We start from the raw sequence: 23,888 nt of genomic DNA on the forward strand, positions 1-23,888 counted from the left end.
TTAGCTGCAAGCTGTTTCAATTCCATCCCCTACGGCTATGTAAACTCCGTCTCCAGGGGCTAGCAGAGGCTTACTCAACAATTACAGCTTATCAATTAATCTCCTGTCATTATCATCGAGCTCACAACTGATATTAGGGCACGCGCCACTTCAAAAGATCTGCCCTTTTTATTGGAAAAAGTGTGCACATGCTTTGCTGGCCTGGAACTTAGACCGTTTCTAAGGGTAAGGAGCAAAGTACATTAATATTTCAAGCTGGGCCAAAGAATAGAGTAAAACCAATTTACACTGGCAGAAACCTATCCCCCCCCCAAAAAAAAAAAAAAAAAGAAAAAAGTATTGATAACAACAACAATTTTCTTTTTTGACTTATTGTATATTTTGTTAAAAATACAAGTTAAAAAGACATTGTGACATTAAAAAAAAAACGTGTGCTTTGCCTTCCTATCACTTAGTGTTTTGTTTTTGAGAAGTAACAATCATATCCTGGTAAGTTTTTTTTTTTTTTGGGGGGGGGGGGGTAATAAAGACAAAAGGAACAAGCTAATGGGAAGAGTAACATACACACACACACACACACACACACACACACACACACACACACACACACACACACACACACACACACACACACACACATTATATCAAACAACATTTCACTAGCAAGTGGAATATAAGCATGTATACCAGCTGTTAAACATAACAAATACAAATGGCAAAAGACCAGCTTAGTTTAAAGATTAAAAAAAAAAATGATAATAATGGTTGTAATTATGTGGATTTTTTTTTTCTGAGAGTAACTTAACTTGCCTGTTTATTCTAAAGTAGCCATTCTATACAGTATATTTCTAACAGGTTTGGCAGAGAGAAAGACAAGTGTTTCATTGTGGCATGCAACTTGTACTCTTTTTTTTTCTAAATCAAATAACATCTGTCAGCTATAGGAGCTGACATTTGTGTAGTTTCATTGAATTTGGAATTTGGAATTGGAAGGTTCTGTAACTATATAAGGTTGCAGACTTCTTACAAGATAGTTACGTTGATTCTATATGCAAATTAGATAGGTACACGTATTGATGTCATTACTTCCAAAGTCTTTATATGACTTGACTCTGAATAGATATAGCATCACATGATTGTAGAGTGGCATTAAAAGCACTATTTTACATTTACAGATGAAACAAAAACCCAGATTTAGTGCTTCAAAATAGTTCTAAAATGTGAGTTTGGGATAGAAATAGCCCACGTAAAAATGTTCATCAGTATAATAAATGTAAGTATCGTTAGGTATACAAAATGTAAACAATAGTTATGATGAAATTGTTTCTAGAATAAACTGTCTGCAGTTATGGTTTATTGAGAAAAATAGTGATATCTCCTTATATTTCAAAGGGATCGTATAGTTTTGGTTGAGACCTAATTTCAGGTTTCTTATGAAATATGAAAGACCATGTAATTCCATGAAGAATTCAACGTTTATTTGATGAAAATTTGTTTTGAAATGGCTGAGATATCCAAAACAGAGTGATTCGATAAAGTGTGGGACCCACATTTTATTATGATCGCTTTGTTTTACTTTCTTTTTGGATGTTTCAGTCATTCCAAACCTGATTTTCATCATATAAACTTTCAATTTCTCTTAAAATGGTGTGCTCTGTACTATTTCATAAATGTTTTCTTGGCATCTCACAAAAAGTTAAAGGCCCAATTCTCATCTCCACCAATACTGTACTATCCCTTTATTAAGCTTTATTGCAAAATGTTTATATGGTAGCATGTTTTGTGATACAACTGACCTACACACATGCATCAAATGAGATATGTTTGAAAACATGGTTGCATTTATCTACTGCACAGAATGCCTCAATGCTTGTTTACGATCATGATTCTGCCTCAGAAATCTTTTAGATAAACGCACCCAATATCGCATATACAGTTCTGATCAATATAGCTGTTGGTGAAATCATGTGGGAATGTGACATTGATCTAGATCTCTTATTGATTTTTTTATCTAACACACTTATTTGTTTTTGGGGTTTTTTTATGCAGAAATACATTGATACATGTATGCTGGATATTGTTAAATGTTTCTTCTGATCTCAATGATTTTGTTAATGAAATTAATGTACATTAGCATTAATGTTAGTTTTTTTTTTTAAACTCATGTAGGCCTGCATTGTAATCCACATATCAATGTTTTCTGTGATATCACTGAAAAGAAATTTGATTTTAATTTTGGCAGTATGTCAAAGAAAATAACATCCAACAAGCAAACAGGCAAACAAACAAACAAACAAACAAACAAAAAACTCCTTTTCAGATGCAACGCATTGTAAAAAATGAGAACACCAACAAAGAGCAATTTTTTTTTTCTATGAAAGAATATCTATTGAATTTATTTGAAGAAAGCAAGCTCAATAAAACAATCAAAGCATGTACACTAAAACAATGTTTTTTTTAAGTTTTTCAATTCCAAGGCTGCCAGACTTTTCTTAAAGCAAATCACTGATGAGAGAGGGGAAAAGAAATAAAACCAACAAAAAGAAGAAAAAAAAAACAGACTCGCGGAAAAATCCTTTTTTAAAAGCAGATGAGGAACATTGCCAGTTATGGAAATAGAAGGCATTTGTGTCACAAATTTTTGCAATACATCACAACTTACATCACACTTTTTTCTTTCTTACTGCATCTCAACTGATAGTACTTCAGCGAGGTCATTAATAAAGTGTACGGAAGACTTGAACACATTGATATACAAAGACAAACCTGTCCACAATTTCAGGGAAGTATGCACAACATTTTGTTGTATCTAAGCCAATGAAAATCATTCGAAGTTATTGGTTACACTTCTTCATTAATTTGAGATGGCATGTTTAGTTATACATTGTTGCCGATCGATCAATAATATGAATAAAATGACAAAGGCTTGAAAATATTCGTAAATCATTTTTGTTTTCGTCCTCATAAAGTTACAGGTGTGGGACTAAGGATTCAGATATTTTTTGTTCCATTGAATGCTTGCGTGAACATTGTATGATCAACAGAGTGTTATTTTTATGACTGATTAGGTACATTGTAATGTGATATTAGAAATAAAGGATGTCATATCAATTTAGAGAGAGAGAGAGAGAGAGAGAGAGAGACAGACAGACAGACACACAGACACACACAGACAGACAGAACAGGTACAACTTCAGCAGAAATGCTCATGAAAAGAAATCTGAGGGGATATTTTCTGTGGAGAATTAAAGATGGATAAACATACCATAAGCAATATGAATATTTACACAAAAAAATATATATATTTGACATAATGTTCAAAGTAGCAAGTCATATCATAATGTATGAATATTTACACAAAGTTTTACTTGACTTTGATTTTTCCAAATGAGTATGCATGACAACCATATTTATCTTATGTAGGGTCAAAATACGTCTGATTCTTTTGTTGAAGAAGTAAAGATTAAACAATGATAAACTAAAGTAGAACAAATGCGATGTAAAGAAACTAACATTGCTGACCAATATCATGGTTTGATTAGTGTAACAGAAAAAAAAAATCTCAATTGTTAGCAAAGGCATTGGTATTGAGATGCTTAGCAGTTTACAATATTAAGTTTTGAGGCAGTTTGATATTCTTAGAGGACAACTGACAAATATCAACAAATGTGTGTGGATTATGAGCTGTAGAGGGCAGCAGATCAATGTCAAAACCATGTTCACTTCATCTCAACATTTAGGTCAGGAACTTTGCTGCATTGAAAAAAAAAAAATGTATTAGAAAAGGGAGAGATTGTGATAAGGAGCATTACGATTTTATGGTTATTTCTTGGTGCATCTTGCCAAGTAGACTTAAATGAATAATTACATTGAAAAAATACAACTTCAATTCTAATACATCTGAGTTTATGTTTAATAGGAAGATTAAAATAAATAAACTAGCAATGCAAAATGACATAGTAACAATACCCTTCATTATCTGTACACTTTACTTTACAAAATATACAGTACCTTTCAAATTTCGTTAAAAAGCCTCTGATTTGTGGTATCTGGGCTTGAATTCTCAACAATTCCTTCTTTCTTTCCCGTAACGACTCCCATTTCAAATCGGTCTGTTCACATATCAAGTCAATAAAACATCAAGAAGAGACAGGTTTCTTTGTGAAAGAAAAAAAAAATGACACTGTCGCACCGATCTTTGTTGTACTAGGGAAGTGCCACTGTGTGATAAATGGGTAGATATGTACATTGTACACATTAAAGAGGGTTTCACTCCCTAGCAATAGGTAGTCATCTGAAACCATTCATTCCATGAGTCCAATTTCAGTCCTGTTGGTACCGACTGCCATGACAGTCATGATAACTGGTGATGTTCATGATGATGATGGGGAGGAGGACGTGGATGAGGAGGGAGAGGAGGAGGAGGAGGAGAAGGAGGATGGTTGGTTGGGGCAGTTTGATGTTCACGGCAGGAAATCCTGGTTTCGCCTCCTGCTTTTCACCCTCCTGCGCACACACCTCTTCATGTCCCCCTTGCCGTACCAAACGCACTGGCCTTGCGCGTCGCGCGTGCAGTATGCGAACTGGCTCTCGCAGTCAGTACGCAGGTTGGCCATGTCCCACATGCACAGGTTGGGGACCGCGTCCGTTGGGCAGTACCGTCCATAGCAGGGGGAAATCTGCAAGAGAATTGAGAGAAAAATGTGCGGAATGCATCAGTTTACATGCATTTTTTTAAATCAATTGCTTTTAAGCACATCCACTTTGGGAGGTAGCTGAGGTGTGCTGAAAATGTTGAGCAACAGAGATTCCTTAGTCTTCTCTAAAATACCATTTTGATCATTAAGATTGATGAAGAAAATTATCTGCCAAAGGATCTCTGTTTTTAGGCAGTTTGATATTCTGACTATATTATCAACACTAAAGGCAGATCATGAAAATTTGGCTTGACCATGCAACAGATTAGACTTCGTATCTGCTTCAAATCACTGAAATGTCAACGCGTATACATGTATGAAAAGATTGGCATTAGTGATGTTTCCATGACAGGGACCTGTGTATGCAATGTAAACCTTTCTAACTACTTGTCTTCCATGAGTAGATTTGCTTGTTCATTAGACAATTTTATTATGCAGTGGATGTTCTCACTATTCCCAACATAATTGCAGAGTAGTAGGCCTGTTAATATGCATCTGATTTTTTATTTTTCATTTTTTTTTAATTTTTAATTTTTAATTTTTTTAACAGTGGACAAGTTAAATTTTGTCACAGTTGAATTTTTTTGTGTAAATGAAAGCTGACTGCCAATCAAGCTTCAATATGTTTCTGCATTATACTACAAATGAATTAAAGGGATGGTATAGTTTTGTTTGAGATGGGGATTCAGGGTTTATTTTTTTTCCAAGATAGTAAAAAAAACAACAACTATGTATCTGAAATATTCCCATTGAGGATGGTTTAATTTTGCCACAACATGCATTTCCCATGGACGCTTGCCCGAGTATACTCAAGACTCGTCCTCAACAGGTCAAAGAGCATACAATTCTAAGAGTAATTAAAAGTTTATTTGATGAAAATCAGTTTTCAAATGGGGGAGTTATTTATATGCAAAGAAAGTGGTCCTACCTAATGAAAGACGGGTCCTACCTTTTGTTTTGACCTCTTTGTTTTACTTTGTTTTTGGATATCTCAGCCATGTCAAAACTGATTTTCATCAAAGAAACTTTTGAATACTCTTAGAATAGTATGCCTCTCAATGTTTCAACTACATGGTTTTTAATCATACTGTAAAACATGATATATTCGCGGCATGAAATTTTCGCGAATTGGAGCCGACAGCCTTTTTCGCGGCATGAAATTTTCGCGAATTGCCACTGGCGTTCAATGCATGTAGTGTAGACAAAAACTTTCGTGTGCATTTTAATTTCGCAAATTTTGTCGCTTGCGAAATTCGCAAAATTAAAATGCACTCGAAAATTCCTTGTTTTACAGTATTGCAAAAAGTTAAAACCTGAATCCCCATCTAAACCAAAACTTTACAATTCCTTTAAGTTTGAATTCCATGGAAACAAAGAGAATCACAGAGATTTCCTTCGTATTCTAAAAAATGATTATATATCTGATGGAGCTGCTCAACACTTAACTTAAAAAGCAAAATTTAGACCGTGTAAGTGCCCATAGAGTTATGGAGGACAAGATGTCAATGAACTAGTCAATCTGGCAGCAATGACTTTTGTTCAATAGCGCCCTCATGTGGCCACAGCAGTGAACCCAGTTGGAGTTGGTAGACTTTTAAGCCTATGATGCCAGGGTCATATTACGGATGATGTCATAGGATCATCTTTCTAAACTTGCAGGCAAAGGATACTGGGTTAAAGGGATCACAATATCACAGCCACTCTAAGAATATGAAACACAGTCAGTCCCAGATAGAGCTGACATTGAAATAGATTGATACTTTGGATACATACACTTCAAATACTTCAAATTGACCCCCTCCCCATATTTTTTTTTGTCTCGCGAGTTATATTTACACTCTGTACAAATGCAAAATGAATTCTACACCCCCCCCCCCCCAAAAAAAAAGGAGACCGAGTAAACAACAAGAACTATCCTATGTGCTCTTGATGGTGTAGAATATCTTCATGGCAGTAATTCAATGGTTACTTACTTTGCAATATTTTGTTTTTCTTCTGTTTTTGAGGAAGGGGGCAAGGGAAATGTTTGGTATGCTTTAAAATGACATATGCATGACGTGTTAAAGGGACAGTATAGTATTGGTTGAGGTAAGGATTCCGTTTTTAACTTTTTGCGAGATATTTAGAAAACACTTTATGAAATGTTATAGAGCATGCAACTCTAAGAGGAATTCAACTTTATTTGATGACAGTTGGTTTTGAAATGGCTGAGATATCCAAAAACAAAGTAAAACAAAGCAATCCTAATGAAAGGTAGGTGCCACGTTTTATCAGGATTGCTTTGTTTTGGATATCTCAGCCATTTCAAAACCAATTATCGCCAAATAAACTTTGAATTCCTCCTAGAATTATATGCTCTTTCATATTTCAGAAGAGGTTTCTCATTATCTCAAAAAAAGTAATCATAAAATAATGTTGGAAACCGGAAGCCCCATCTCAACTGAAACTGTACAATCCCTTTAACCCCTGATGATGCACATTTCTTAAATATAGGGCTTTTTACACTTGTGTTTCTTAACCCCGGACTTTCTCTGACCCAGGACTATCGTTAGTCCCGTACCAATTTTTTCAGCTTTTTACACTCGCCAATTAGTCCCGTACTATCTCTTGTCCGGGGCTAAGGAGAAAACTGACCTTTTTACACTCGTATTTCTTAGCCCCGGACTTTCCAAACCACATGAATATTCATAATTACGCTGTGTACTGTACACGTACACGCACGCACCGGCAGCACTTGATTACCTCGTTTCTGATTGGTCAGTGAGGGTCGGACTTCGTCTCCGTCGCTTAGCCCAGGATTATTTTTTCGTTCTGTTTACACTCACTTGCTTGGCACCGCAATTGCAGTGCTAGCACCGCAATTGCGGTGCTAACCCCTGCTATTTTGCAGGGCCAGATAATACCGTACTATCGGTGGGGCTAGCCCACTTTGGCAAAAACGAGTGTAAACAGAAAGTGGGCTAAGGATAGTCCCGTACCAACGGTGGGGCTAAGACCCCCCCCCCCCCCCCTTAGCCCCACCGTTGGTCCGGGGCTAAGCAAAATTTTACAAGTGTAAAAAGCCCTTATCAGTACAGACAGATTGTTATGGTCGGCCCTAAATCATAAAACATTCACAAGGGGGCATGTCCAGGAATAGGATAATGATTGCAAGGAAATGATGACTAAAATTACAACCATACCAACAGATTAATTTCATGGTCATGTTGTGCCATTTGCTTGGAAATGAACAAACATTTGGTAAAACCTATGAGTACCCACAAGCCAAAGGATTTTTTTTAGGAAGTTACTATTTGTGGTGCTCTAACCCTTCTGTTATTTCCACCAAAATATTTAGAGACATTCTATTTTGATGTCACTTGTCACTGTGGATATAGATTTGTTTATTGTTCAGATGACAAAATGACAAACTATACTGCCGAAATCCAGTCAGTGTAGTTGCTTTATGTCAGTATGTCCTTATAATAAACATGTATTTCAGGAAAAAAAAATCCCTTGTCTCAACCTGAGATTTAAAACATTCATGAAAGAGAAGGAATTTTTTTGTTTTTCTTTTAGCTGGTTGTTTATGGGTTGGACTAAAGTGTTACTGTGGGTGAAAACCGTGAATTTATGATTAATAACCTGTATTCAGATCTATGTATGTTGTCATTATTGTTAATATTATCATAACTCTCATGATTATTGTTATTATTACTATTTCTAATGTTTTTATTACTGTAATCATTATTACTTTGATGATTATTATTACTATTATCATCATCAATATCACTATAATCTCATCACCATTATCATTAGTAATTCTAGTAATAGTCAGGTGTTATTGTTTTTGTTGCTCTTAGTATCTTTACTTTAGTTTATAAAATTGCTGTTGCCCCCTCCCTCTTGGTAAAAGAAGACAGGTTGTGTATGCTATCAAATAGACCTTAAAGGGATGGTACAGTATTGGTGGAGATGAGAATTGGGCTTTTAACTTTTTGCAAGATACCAAGAAAACATTTATGATATAGTACAGAGAATACCATTTTAAGAGGAATTCAAAGTTTATTTGATGAAAATCGGGTTTGGAATGACTGAAACATCTGAAAACAAAGTAAAACAAAGCGATCTTAAAAAAGTGTGGGTCCCACACTTCATTAGAATCGTTCTTTTTTTTGATATCTCGGCCATTTCAAAACCAATTTTCATCAAACAAACGTTGAATTCCTCATAGAATTACATGCTCTTTCATATTTCATAAGAGGTTTCTCATTATCTCCCCAAAAAATGTTAGAAACCTGAAAAAAAAAGATCTCAACCAAAATCTGTACGATCCCTTTAACGGAAGGAATACTCACATCACACTTTCCACATTGCATCTTGTAGTTGTGCTTTATGCCCTGTCTTTGTCGCTTGGTGATATTCTTGTAACCTGCGATCCAGTTACAGGTCGAGAGCCTCAGTTCTGCATTGTAGAATGTACCTGTGTGAGATTTAGAAAGATATGGACAGAAAACTCAAGTAAAGCATTGCATCAAATCTTCACGCACCCTGTTCACATGCCCTACTCAGTCCATGGCTTGCCATCTTTGCATATTTTGCTTAGCTGCACAACCCTGCACAAATGAATTAATTTTGAATACTCTCCATTTGCAAGAAAAATAACCATAGCTTTTCATGAAAAATTTACGTCATAGTCAAAGCTTGTAATCTTGTCAAAAATTTTGTTGTACTGCATTTCTACCATAAATGCTTCTTTAAAAAGTAACGTGGCCTTGAAGAACAGAATAGTTGTGGAAAGCGCTCATGCGTCTCAGAATAATGTGGCACACAGGGAGTTTATACCATGGCACACAAATCATTAAGACCTGACAAGGCATGTTATTTTTCTTCAGTGATGACTGAAAACTAATAAAATAACATTTGGAAAAGTTTTTATGATTAAGCTTTGTCAATTTGTTCATGTTTGCAATCATTTGTTAGCAATCAAACCCATTGACATGTGCCAAGTGCACTAATCCACAAGTCGTGGACCTCAACTCATTTTTTTGCTGTCACATGTGAGGTGCCTGTTACCGGGCTCAATCTAGGTGACATTTCATGCTTATTATCATAGGGGTACGTTGCCGAACAGCCCACCAGTTTCTGGCTCGTCCCCAACCCTTGTAGGTGAGGGGAATGACGCAGGTTGAACTTGACTTGTGCTATGTTGATGGCCAACGCCCTTTATCCTTTTTTTCCCTCTCTCTCTCTCTTTGGACAGGTAACCCATTTCACACTTGAATAATTATCCTTCACCTGTTGTATATTATGTATCAGTGCAGGGTCATTGTCTTTGCATATATTATGGTATAGATCAGATTCAACAGTAAGTGAGGAGACAGCTAATACATTAAATAATGACAAAACAATTCCTTACACTGCATTCTAATATGGGGATCTTCATTTTTGTCTTCTGTAAAATCAAAATCACATTAGTGGTTTTCTAGGGAGCTGTGCTCTCCTTTACACTTTTTTAAAATCATGGTGGTGCTTTTTGTACAGAATGGTTTTTCAACGAATTTCAATTGTGACTTTCTTTTCGGTTTGTTTTCCTTGTTTTTTTCCACAATAACTGCAAATCATTTGTAAATTTTGTGATTTTATATGATTGTGAAACGATGAAACATATAATTAAAAAAAATCACATCAATGAAACCAGACAATTACATTACGCTTTCCATTCATAAATGCGACAAGAAATGTACATGGAAAATGAGACTCCATTGTATTTCTAATTTTCCATTATCCACAATATAGAGCAAAACTACAAGTGTACATAATCAACAATACATGTCTCTCAGAAAGCACACACAGAAATAGATCCTGTTGTGTTTGAAATGTCACGCATGCTTGGGACTGGTGTTCATATGTGTAAGTATATTTCTCTTAACTTTGGCAGAGAGGACGCGGAGCTGTATCGCTTCAAATATCACGGCTGACACAGCTGTAATGTTTGCATCACGTCATATGTACTTTCCCCAGCCTGTTGTTTTTAAGTCTTTTCTTACTGTCAGGGAAGAGGACTGCAGTTGCACTCTTGATATGTATCTCCGCTGATAGGCCATTATGTTTTGGTTTCATATTCGATTCATTGCATTTTCTTTTAGGGACATCCATCTATTTGTTATTATCACTTCTGCAAACAGCTTGTCAACGAGAGAGAATTATGTCCCCTATCAACCAGAGTCAGAGAAAAACGGACAGGATGTTTGGGAATATTTGCCGGATGTCAGTTTTTAATTGAAGGCAATCTTTTGAAGGTGGTCTCGACGGCACCCGTGTCAATATTTGGTACCTGTTGCACGGACTACAGCCACCCGTGAACTCTGTACTTATGATGCATGTTAAAGGGGCAGTCTCCCCAAATCCACATGTTGATTTATTTTTTTCGTAGGACTTTGATAAAATGCATGGCCTAGCTCCTGTGGAAGCTACTAAGCATGAAGAAAGATAATGTTTATATTAGCATATCTCAGTATTGAGTCAAATCAAATCATGTTATGTGAAATTCCTTATGATTGGTTGCTATAATTCGTTATAATTGTTCTATTACTCACAAATTCTTGTAAATTTGCCATCAGAGAAGGTGGCATCAGATGGAATTAAATGAAACCTTTTGAACAAATTCCCCACTTTTCCTGAAAAATGTTTTAGTAATTCTTCTGCATGTGCTATAAAATCTCTGTATGGGTTTTGGGAAGCTCTCCATTTAAAGTGTGTGTGTGTCCCTTTTGCAACCATGTAAATCATATTCCTATCATAAAGTGTTATATTTTAGAGGTAGTCAATGAATGTTCTCAGTCATCCAGGTAAAGTATCTCATGAACTATATCATTAAATCTAGTCAGTCGGCCCGATAAAGCGTCCCAGAGAGGACGTGAAACGTCGCTACTCCAAATTACAAGTAAGTCCAGTTGACTAGATTTAATGATATAGTTCATTTTAGAGGTAGGTAATTCAGGCCTATGCTCAGAATGATAAAACTAAAAACTTCTCCATGATGGAGGGGGACACAATACTATAGAATCCCAGGTAATTATTTGGACCAAAGGAAATAAAAACAGATTCCAACTTTTATTCTTGGTAGAAAAGGAGAACATATTCTCAGGTTACATGGGGTTATTTTTTGTTTTTTCATTTCTGATGTTTGTTACCATAATATTTCATGCACAATTTTTGAAGACATTATTCTTCAATCATGCAAAAATTGTACAGGAGACATTTGCACAAGGGATGTACAACTGATCCTTTAAACTTGACTAAGATTTGTGTAGTATACGTGTACATGTAGTCATAGATTTGCTGAGCACACATGTAGCCAAGATTTGTCATGTGCACATCAAACTGGAGATTTGTTTAACAACACTGTGGTATCTGTATTACACAGTCCATACCTGCAGACATATATTTGCTATAATATTCATATACATACAGACAAAGACTTGTTAGCTTTCATGTAACCAAAGATTTTGTTCAAATACACTTTGCCAAAGAGTTGCTTCATGCAACAAAAGCTGAAGATGTTTCTGCAATTTGTTTAGATATCTGATGAATCATGGACAGTCTAAATCATGAAATGATACATGTCATTTGACTTACAATAGTGGCATGTTTTACCATGCAGGAGGGAATTTATGATGACATGATTTAATCTGACCAATACCTTGACTGAATGTATTATGATGCATGATAAGATCAGTTAGTATAGAATGTTTTCACTGGATTTTTTGTTTGTTTGTTTGTGAATTCTTATTGAACACATGTTGGTCATGCTAGCAAATTGAAATGTACCCCACACTTTCCCTAAATATCACAGAAACGAAGTGTTGATCGTGAAAAAATGTATGAAATGCAAAGAATGTGCTGTGCATTTAGATTGCAAGGGTTATAAACTGTTGCAGTTTCTGTGGATTGGACGGTATACTAAAAAGTGGAGTGTAGGCCCCTACCCCCATTGTGCCTACAAGTCTCCTACCATGTGGTGATGAGTTGAAGAATATTGTCATTTGAGGCAAGTAACAATAAAGAGTAATATCAAAATGCTGGACAGTGTCTTTGCTTTTGGAAGAGTACTCATTCAAGGTTCAAGGCTGCTAAAACTGCCCAATGAAAACCCCTTGTACGTGCTGTAACTCTGAACTCTAAACAGAGAAATGATTTGACTGCTCATCATTGCAAGTGAAGCTGCAGAGAACCCAGTCCACAATGACCGATGCAAAAATTAATCCGCATTGTATGCCGAAAGTCCTGTTATGTCATGTATTATTTACAGGAAGAACTTGGCTGGAAACAGTACGCTGACAGAGTCTTGACCTTTTGGTGGTTGGCTGCATGCAGTTATAAAGTGCACCTTTAAAGGGTGTGTACAGTTGTGGTTGAGGTGAGGATTTAGCTTTTAATGTTTTGCAAGATATTCAGAAACCACTCTATGAGATGTCAAAGAGCATGCAATTCCATGGGGTATCAAAAGTTTATTTGATGAAAATCGATTTTGAAATGGCTGAGATATCCAAAAACAAGGTAAAACAAAGAGATCATAATAAAGTTGTGCCATGTTGCCTTTAATTATTATCACTTTTTTGGATATCTAAGCCATTTGAAAACCAATTTTCATCAAATAAACGTTGAACCCTTCTTAAAATTACATGCTCTTTCATATTTCATAAGAGGTTTCTCATTATCTCACTTAGGAATGTGAAAAACATGAATCCCCACCTCAACCTGTTCTGTACAGTCCCTTTAAAATGAAGGAAGAACACAAGGATTCAAGTATAGAATAGAGGGAGGAAAAAAAAAGCAGAAGGAGGGTGGAGTTTGGGGCTGGATGTTTTCAATCTTTCTTTGCTTACAATACAGGGAGAACATGCCGTGTCATTGTTTAGAAGCCAGACCGGGCAGCCTGCCACGGCGAAGGGCGAAAAATATCGACAACTGATTTTCTGACTAGACCAAAGTGCACCCAACTCGGTACTGGCGCTTCTAAAACTGGCTGAAACTTTCCCTGCCCACCTCCAAATGGACTTTCCAGTCTCTCCTCTGTCTGCCCCCCCCCCCCCCTCCGCCTTTCCTTCTCAGTTATAAAAGTCATCGTAAAGACCTACTTTTTGGTGCATACTATTGTTTTCTTACTGTTAACTTTTACAGACCAGTTTTTGTAGATGTGGGAGAAATGGGTAAGGGGGAGAAATGGGTAAGGGAGAGGGATGGGAGCTGATAAGGGGAGGCCTTTTACCTTTTGATTTGCATTAGATTTTGTCACTTTTCCGTGAAACTAAACGTGAAGTGCAATGATTCACCAATAATGGACAAAGAAATTTTCAGAAGGAGACAGAAAGCAAGAGGGAAAAAAAAAAGACAAAGGAAAGAGCAGAAGAGGTGGAAAAGGGAAGGCAAATAATAAGATATAAAAGGAAAAGCAGAGAAAGAAGGATAAGGAGTGGACAAGGTGAGGAAGAGGGCATATTTGACAGCTACATCCCTCACGCCCCCTCATCCTCCGGTGTAGCAACACCCATCCAACCCATGCATGGATGACATATCTTCCCTAGCTCATCAGCAGATCTCAGGGAGAAAAACAAAACAAAACAAAATAAAGCAGAAAAGAAGAATAAGATGACATATTGGCAGGGACTGAGGCAATCTCTTCGCCATAACTCCACCAGGAGAGGTGTGACCATCTGTTTATGACATAAATATGAACTCCGGAAGGAACAGCCGCCCAGAAACAAGAGCACTGTTATGCATAACACACACTGAAAGCTGCATGAGATGATGAAGGTTGGGGGGGGGGGGGAGGGCGAGCAGAGAATGACAGAGATTGAGGTGGAGAAAGAACCAGAGGAGTTTCAGACTTAACGAAGAACCAGTTCTTTTGTATGTGCGTAGAGGCATACTTCAGGTCATGTGACTTATTTTTGTTACTCTGAAAGCAAAGTGGAATCATGTTTTTAAAGTCACTTGTAGCTAACTCTAAGGTTAGGGAGTGTTTTTTTTTTTTCATTTGAGTTTGACTTGATTCTTAATGGGCACCTGTTAATGATGTGACCTCTAAATCCTAATTGAGGAGATGAATTTTACCTCAACATTGTGTTAACTTCCGTCATTATGCACGCACATCACATGCATACTGCTGCATGCTAGTTTATTGAGAGTTATATGTTTGATTGACATGTCATTGGGTTAGTGGCACAGGTGTTGCATGGAACATTGTTTGTGGTTAGTGGCACAGGTGTTGCATGGAATGTTGTTTGTGGTTTGTGGCACAGGTGTTGCATAGAATTTTGTTTGTGGTTAGTGGCACAGGTGTTGCATTGAATGTTGTTTGTGGTTAGTGGCACAGGTGTTGCATTGAATGGTGTTTGTGGTTAGTAGTACAGGTATCGCATGGAATGTTGTTTGTGGTTAGTGGTGTAGGTATTGCATGGAATGTTGTTTGTGGTTAGTGGCACAGATGTTGCACTGAATGTTGTTTGTGGTTAGTGGCACAGGTGTTGCATTGAATGTTGTTTGTGGTTAGTGGCACAGGTGTTGCATGGAATGTTGTTTGTGGTTAGTGGCACAGCTGTTGCATGGAATGTTGTTTGTGGTTTTAGTGGCACAGGTGTTGATTGAATGTTGTTTGTGGTTTATGGCACAGGTGTTGCATGGAATGTTGTTTGTGGTTAGTGGTACAGGTATTGCATGGAATGTTGTTTGTGGTTTATGACATAGGTATTGCATGGAATGTTGTTTGTGGTTAATGACACAGGTGTTGCATGGAATGTTGTTTGCGGTTACTGGTGCAGGTATTGCATGGAATGTTGTTTGTGGTTAGTGGCACAGGTGTTGCATGGAATGTTGCTTGTGGTTCGTGGCACAGGTGTTGCATGGAATGTTGCTTGTGGTTCGTGGCACAGGTGTTGCATGGAATGTTGTTTGTGGTTAGTGGCGCAGGTGTTGCATGGAATTTTGTTTGTATTTAGTGGCACAGGTGTTGCCTGGGATGTTGTTTTCAGTTGACACTCAGTGAGGAGACTCTTTTTGTCATCTGAAAACTCCATACATAACTTTAGGCATGTTGAAAATGCACTTTGCGAACGTGATTATAAACGAATGTGAAACATTTCTATGACAGAGCTAGGCAGATGTGGATGCTGATGAGGAAAAACAAGTAGAAAACAAGACAGAGACGGAAAGAGGCAGCGAGAGGAAACGCTGGTCTAAAAGTAACCTTCTCCAACCAAACAGACAGGAAGCGTTATAAGTAGAAATAAACAGACAGAACTTTGAAATGGAAAATGAGGTAAACTGACAACTTAGTGAAAGCCAGTATGAAGATGATGGATAGCAAAAAAAGGGGAAAGTACATGACAAGATATTTGAAGAAAATGGTGAGGAGGATGATTTTGTTTTTCAAAATGTAGAGAACTTTTATTGCAGAGCAGAGGATATCTGTAAAAAAGAAAAAGAGTTGCAAAAAATGAATGTGTTCAAAAGCACAGTAGACAGAACTTGATAAGACAGAAGAAAAAGGAAAAGAACATATTAAAACTGGTAATTATGAAGATGCTGAGAAAAATAGTGTTAAAGACCTGTGAACATGTTGGTGAACATTTTACACACTACTTTGTTTCATGCTCATAAGCATTCAGAGATATAAATGATGCATAATAAAATAGGCATAAATGTAAATAGAACTTTAAAGTGGCTACTTGATGTGTATCTTATTCTACAAACTGTATTAGAATTACTGGTTCATACCAGACTCTGTAAATCATTTCTTGATAGTGACTGATGGCATTTTTTACTGGTAGATGTTGGCTCATTAACCCATTTTGGATGAGTCCTGAGTATACTCGGGCAAGCGTCTATGGGAAATGCATGTTGTAGCAAAATCGAATCATCTTCAGAGGGTTAACAACAATCTTGAACACATGGTATTTCTTACTTGCTTTTACAGATATTATCAATCATCTTGCGTAAGAATTAATACAATTTGCGCATGGCCGTACACGAGCCAGCACCTGCAGTGTTCAAGTTTAACCCATTACTGCCAAGATCGCGCAATTGCCCAATGGACGAAAGAGTGGAAGACCCTCTCTCGGTAAGCAGTGCATTAACCTAGATTACATCAATTGCTAATTTTGATGAAGAGGGGTTTTGATTGCAGAGGAAATTGATGCTCGTCATTAAGGGGAAGGGTCTGTTTGACCCGAACGGAAAGTATGCCGAAGATGATCTTCCAAGGGTGTCTGCTCAGACAATTCTTGTTTAGAGACATGCATACCATGCCAGTGACCTATCGATTGAGCATTGATGTGCAATTACACTGGCACAAGGTCATATACAGATATTTTTCTTCTATGTTGAGATGTTGAGCTATTAAACTCATGGCCTCTAGCCCACTTACCCTTTTGGCTCCCCTACACACCCCGATGCCCACCAATTCCCTTCCATCCGTCAACCCCTCTCCCCTTCCTCCCACTTACTCCGCCCCTTTTCCCTTCTCATCTCCTTTGCTGTATCACCGTAGGCTCTTTCCCGATTCCTGGCAGGGACAGAGGCACGTAGGCTCACAATGTATCTGCCATGTTTCTCTCCTCTGCGCGGCACTCATGCTAGCACACTGACAAATTTCTGGCATAGCATCATTCTTGATTTTACACGGCAGGAGAGGGGGAAGTTGGCAGTTTGGAATGGTTATCTCCCTTTGTGCTTTTGTGCCGTCATTGTATTCCATAATCGTAGGTGACAAACAGAGGCTGTTCTAGCAGCTGTTGTTGGCTCTGTTCCCATCACCGGAACATTCTACTACAGAAGGGGAAACAAAAATCAAGTGACACCCCCGAGATATAAACGAGCAGCCTGTAATGAATTGCATGTCACTATGATAGTTATGATAAGGTTGCCCCTGATGTAACTTTCAAAGCTGTTATGTCAAAGGCACTATGAACCAAGACCGCTCAAATGATGATATGAGGAGATACAAAGGATGTCTTTCAAAAGCTGTCATCCGGTTCCATCGTATCATTCTTGCTGAGTCTTGTAAGTTGTAAAGTCACTCAGGTCCATATCATAGTCCTGATTAGATGTACCACTATGCTTTAGCTTGTTAATTGTTTCCTAATTTCTATGACCGGCTGGGGCATAAGCCTCATTCTTGAACTGATCCCAAGATGTGGTTTTGGTGTCTAGGGCCAGAAATATGTTGGTTGCCTCTTGAGATAAGTTTTGTCAGCACACACTTGTAGGACAAAGCGAATATATATTCTGAAATACAAGCATATGGAAAAACAAGGTCCCCCCCCCCAAAAAAAAAAAAAAAAGAAAAAAAAAAGAAAAAAAAGGACAATCCCAGGAAAAACACAACAACACTTAACCCGCTGAGGATTGGCTGATTTTATATATAACATGATTGTATTTCCCATAGACACCTGCCCGAGTATACTTGGGACTTGTCCTCAACAAGTTAGATACAAACATTGAGTTGTGACAAAGTTTTATAATGAGCAAGTTATTTTGTTGATAATCTCAAGTAATGGTAGACAGTATCCGAAGGCAGAGAGGCATGTTTTATATGCAAAGATAACAAGAACAACAAAAACAGTGAGATCATGAAATAATTTTTTCTGTTACTCCCTCATAATTAGGTTCTTTAACAGCATGCCCCATATTTAGTCGGCTCAGGTGAAGAAATGTAAAAATTAGAATACATGTATACAAAATTGAAATAAAGGTCTTGTTATTAAGGGAAGGCCAGTCATCCAAATAATGACAGGTGTCCAAGTGTCTATCTATGTTTGCTTCCTTTTTTTAATTTTCGCCAAATAATGTTTTCCACGAAATGGGAGAGGTATCAGCAGGAAGTTGCGCATGCTCTCGACGCGTATCTCGAACGTGCAGCAAGGTCTGGCGTAGCGTGGCCGTGCGACCACCAGGACGCTTCCTGTCTAGCCGATGTCCATCGCTTGGTGATTGGCCGGCAGATGCCTTCGCTCCTGCTGCCATGCCATGGAGAGTAATACATGCCTTTTCCCCACAGACCGCCATATCCATTTAAAAAAAAATAATTTTGACATGACAGTTTGTGCACATGTGTGTGAATGCGCATGTATATGTTTGCTGCGAGAAGTAAAATCAATCTCCATTTTCAAATTGACTGCAAGGACTGTTATGAAATAAACGATATTGAGTTCATTCATTTTTCAAATATAGTATTACTAAAGATTACTAGAGCATAGAAATGTAGATGGTTCAGACACCAAGAGCTGTATATCTTATAGAAGAAAGATCATTACTTGATTATTTATGGGAGTTGATTTTTTAATGTCTTTTTTAAGAATCAAAACGAATATTTATTTGGTATGAGGTAGAAGGAAGAGCAGGTATTGTTCTTGAGTTGAGAAGGTGTGACATATCATCTGGGCTTGACATTGATACTGAGATTGATTAGGAGGTTACGCACTTTGCCAGGACCGAGCATCTGCATAGGTCATTACAAGGTTGTCGCATATGCACATGCCTCGTGCTGATGTGGTTTCTGACTCCAAGTCGAGCGCGGAAAGAGACACCCTACCTCAATCCATCCACCCCCTCCCCCCTCCCCCCAAGAAAAAAAAGTTAATGGTTCCCCCCCCCCCAAAAAAAAAAGAAGTTCTTGCCTCACAATTTCTTGCATACACTAGGTACGTGCCGGTAATTTTGAAGATGGAACCACTTTAGGTTGATCAAAGAAGTATCACATCGATATGATTCTGTGGAGATGGTTTATGTCAAGAAATTTCTTTCTCTGTTGTTTTGTTTTTACAGATCTTTCAGTCCTTCTCCCCCCTCCCCATTCTCTGCGTGGTGGAAAGTCGATGATGCGTGCCGGTGCTTAGACGCGATACCTGAGATGCTTGTTGCATTTGGGTTTTTAAATGTCATGGTCATGACGCGAGGGAGGGTGAGAGGGACAGATATAGTAAACGAGAGAGAGAACGAGAGAGTAAAAGATAGAGAAGGAGAGAGAGAGGAACCATCCAAGCCATCCATCAGCGCCAAGTCCGGCAGCAACTGATGTTTTAATGATGGTGTAGCCAGAGGGGGAAGGATACAGCATTGGAAGGGATGCGTGGACAATGACATTCTTACCCCAGATTACCCCAGATTATTAGTTGCACCATCTGAATAAGAGCACAGTCTACAGGGATCACCCTGGTAGTAAGGGATGGTGGACATCACTCATTTCTTTTTATATCTGATGATGCTTGTTTAACCACTAAAAGTTAGCTCTTAATCCAGAATCCAAAGTTAACAAATCTAATTCCCCTTTCACGCTAGTCTATTGGGGGAAAACCTAGGAGATTCAATAGGGAATCAAATGTGGAACAGTGCCAAAAAGAAAAAGAAATCTTTCAAACTAGCAAATGAGCTCCTGGTTGAAGTTCTCTTGTCTTTTCTTCTTCAGTGAGAGTACACATTATGGTGCATGCGTGAAATGGCCTGCAAGACGTTGGTATGCTGGCCATCTCTTTTCACCAGGGAGTTTACCCGAGATGGATCGAGAGTAAATTTTCTGAAAAGTCACCCAGCATTTTATCTGGATCCCACCTGCAGGTAATTTTCTACTATGAGGTCTCCCAGCTTTGAATGAAGACGTGTTTGGGCAAATTTTCTTTTGTTTCCATTCCATATATGATTTGATTCATTATTTTGTTTCCCCTTTTGTCAAATCAATGTAAATGTCAATGGCTGTCAAGATAGATAAGAAAATGAATGAGAGTAAACAAAATGAATGATGAAATGAATATGTACATGTGGATATAAAGTGTATGTGTGAAAAAAATATACACTCACAAACATGTAAATCATATGTTAGAAATCATAGTGAAAGATGAATTTATAAATATCTGCTATACTCATAATAAAAATGAATATAAGTCTTTGACACTGTCATTTGTTACCACATTTTTAGATGAAGAAGGACCTTCAAAACCAAAAACACAAAATCAGATATTTCATCTTCTGGAAAAAAAAGGGATACAAAAATCCCAAGGGAAAGTTCAAAGAAACAAACAAACAAACAAAGGATAGCAAAGCGGAGCTGAAGAAAAGTTCCACATGTGCTAGAGGGTGAAATCAAAAGTAAAAGTGATTCAGGAAAGATAAAAGTGGAAAACAGTATGATATCCAAGGGCGTTGCTATGGGTTACCTGCAAGGATGTAGACCCCATCTATTTCCAGATCAGTGACGCCACAAGCTGCGTCGATGGCTGCCGTGGTGATCTTAGCATTTGATTTGGCCATCAACAGGTCATCGCCTTTGTAAATTTTCTCCACCTTGACTGTGTACTCCAACTTGATTGGTCGATTCTCGTCCATGTACATTGGTTCAACCCCGGCTGGAAGTTTGACCTGTATCAGATGGATCCATGAATTATAAAACCAAATTGAAAGTGTAGAGTGGTTAGTGGTGATCATGACATTTTTGTGTGTTTGTCATGAAGTGAAGTAGCTGGAGTACTTTCCAGTGTAGAGTTTTGAAGCATATTCCAAAAGCATGCAATGAAGCTGTCTCTATCTTCTTCTTTTTTTGGTATCAAACCTTATATCAATTAGAGATTAACTTGAGTTTTTCTCAAGCTTTGAACATCTTTCATATGTCACCTAAATTGCCAGCCCTTTGTTTTTACATTCATATCAGATGCCTTTTATAACTTCTTGAAACATTAGCTGTGCCTAGAAATTTGCCTACATATACATCAATAGAATTATGTGACACTATATACACCCTCCTGATTCCAGTGCTGAAAGACATTGTTTGGTTTGGTTGCAATGAATGAAAATGAGAAATGAAGAATGCCTACATGAAATTATGGTATGTAGTTGTAATTGCAAAATACCACTTTTACATCTACTGAAGATGATGAAAGATGGAAGACTGACATTCTTTTTAGCACTCATGTTACGACACCACACAAACACACACAAAAAATATAATACAAAGATCAAAGATCATATTACTGTTCCTTGATCCGTCACTTGTAGCTTATTGTAAAAAGGAGTTACTGTCTCATTAATTAAATAGGCGGATGTTTATTGGGAACATTTCCATTTGATTTTTCTTACATTTTTAACATAAAAATGAATAAAGATGAACCTAATGACTTAGCAGGAACACAAATAATCAGTGACAAATAATGCCATATTACCAAAGTAAACAATGTATATGTTGGGATCTACATACAAAGATAAAAGCTTCCTTTAATGCAGTGCATGTTTAATTAATTGATGTTATTGAATAAGATATTGCAAAATTAATTTATGATTTAAGACCTGATAGGATTTCCCATTACTTGATACTTATACAATGGGGAGGGGTGGGGCGGTGAGGGGAGGGAGTCCTTGATTGGTAGGTTGCTTTAGGTGGTAGGCTTACCTCAGGCTCCCTTGGCTTAGCAGCCAGGCCCAGGGGTGCAGCGATTAACCCCTCCACTGGTGGGATGAGCCCGTCATTGGTCTCCAATGCCACCATGTCGGAGTCGGAGAAGGAGACCTCACTGAAAGAGGATGACTCGGCCATCGGTTCTGGCTGGGGCTCAGGGTAGATCAGCTCCTTTCCTTTTATTCTGGCTCTGATCACTGTGTAACGTAAGAGATAAAGAATATAATAACAATGAAACAAAAAAATTGGCAGATAATTTTTTTCAGAATTCTCTGAAAATTGTTCAGATTCATCCGGATCAGAAGGTCTGTATAGGGGTTATAAATGGAAAGCAAACTTTCCAACTGGCATGAGAGATAGAGAGCTACAGATAGACAGACAGACAGACATTCAGATGGATATATTGACAGACTGCGAAAAAAAAAAGATGAGAAAGAAAGCAAGATGCTATGTAATCGCATTGAAACTTATTACCAGTATATCTGGGAATTTTATGAGATTTATCAACAATGGTTCTATTACCTCAAAACAATGCTTGATTAATCATTGGAGAGAGAAAGAGAGAGGGGAAGGAAGGAGGGGAAGAGGGAATAAAAGGGGCTTCAGAGTGATATGATAAAGTAGGAATGATATGAAGAAACAGGTGCCATATACTTGTTTAAAAATACAATGAGTGCATAAAGCCAACTCCCACTCCTTCCTGTAGGAGATGACATAAGAATGGATCAATCAATTATTTCTGGTTCACTCACACCCAGGGCTCTCAATTAGGGCCAGCGTGGTAAATCCTGCAAACAAAACAAAACAAAACAAAACAAAACAAAACAAAACAAAACAAAACAAAACCGCAGCAATGTTCAGAAAAGTTCCTGAGCAGTTTTTGACATCGAAGGTGGTTCGTTAGTCACACGCTCTCGAAAGTCCACTGATGAGCTGTCGGTTCCAGTGTCTTTGGAACTTCTTGACACGAGGCGATATCTCCTGTGACTCACACTTAACCATCCTGTAAATTTGATCAGATTTTCTCGACCCCATTGTGGGCTACCCCTCTTTTCTCGCTTCTTCCTCCCCCCCCTTCCCGTCGTTCCCCTCCCTTCCCCTCCCTTCCCTGCCAATATCAACTACTGAGTATTTACGTTGCTAAAGCGCCCAGAAGCACTGGTCACCTTGAAACAATGCAACAAGTACAAGAGCCCTCGGGAAGAAGTTGCCACAAATGATTTCCCAAAGTAGCTGTTCCAAAAGGTTCGTCTCCCGCGAACAACCAGATCTTGCATGCCTGTGAGCCATTCTTGAAAAATAGTTGGAGACATCTGTCATAATTTTGGGGAAATATGGACCAGATTGCTCAAAATATGAGTATGGTGTTTACTGCGTATAAACATAAACATCTGTTATGGTGAAAAGATGCCGAGAAAAATTGGTTAGGAAAAATTCCCCCAGATTATGATCAAAACTTGAAAGTAAGTGGCCTTGTTATGCCAATCAAATTGATGATGTTATTCTTAATGTCATTTGAAACTTTGGAGTTACATTCGATAGGCTTCTGAACTACTCATAGTCAGAAAAATCCAACTTTTAAAACTCCAACTAAAACTGTTTGTTGATCACAGGCATACCAATTAATTTTGTGCTGTAAGACAACATTTGCAGACTGCTACCAATGTTTCAGCTTACTTATGAGCTGGCTAGTTTAAGAATCATTGAATGTAACAGAGTTCAAGCATAATTTGGCTATGTATACTTTATGCCTCATTTAAGGGTGC

At 37.8% G+C, this 23,888-nt stretch overlaps 1 protein-coding gene across 1 annotated transcript in view; it reads right to left on the minus strand.

Moving 5' to 3' along the window:
• Positions 1–4,463: 4,463 nt before the first annotated feature.
• LOC139716628 (metalloproteinase inhibitor 3-like) overlaps positions 4,464–23,888 on the minus strand; it is a 66,641-nt gene continuing 47,216 nt past the window's right edge. Inside the window, exons 2-5 of the mRNA XM_071628154.1 lie at positions 22,117–22,319; positions 20,891–21,092; positions 9,035–9,159; positions 4,464–4,679 (exon numbers count right to left, since the gene is read on the minus strand). Of these exons, the coding sequence (XP_071484255.1) occupies positions 4,464–4,679; positions 9,035–9,159; positions 20,891–21,092; positions 22,117–22,319 (746 nt within the window). The remainder of the gene's footprint in view (positions 4,680–9,034; positions 9,160–20,890; positions 21,093–22,116; positions 22,320–23,888) is intronic.

The sequence above is a fragment of the Diadema antillarum genome, unplaced genomic scaffold (assembly GCF_040938485.1).
Source record: "Diadema antillarum isolate AM-2024a unplaced genomic scaffold, OU_Dant_1.0 scf00000068, whole genome shotgun sequence".
NCBI lineage: Eukaryota > Metazoa > Echinodermata > Echinoidea > Diadematoida > Diadematidae > Diadema > Diadema antillarum.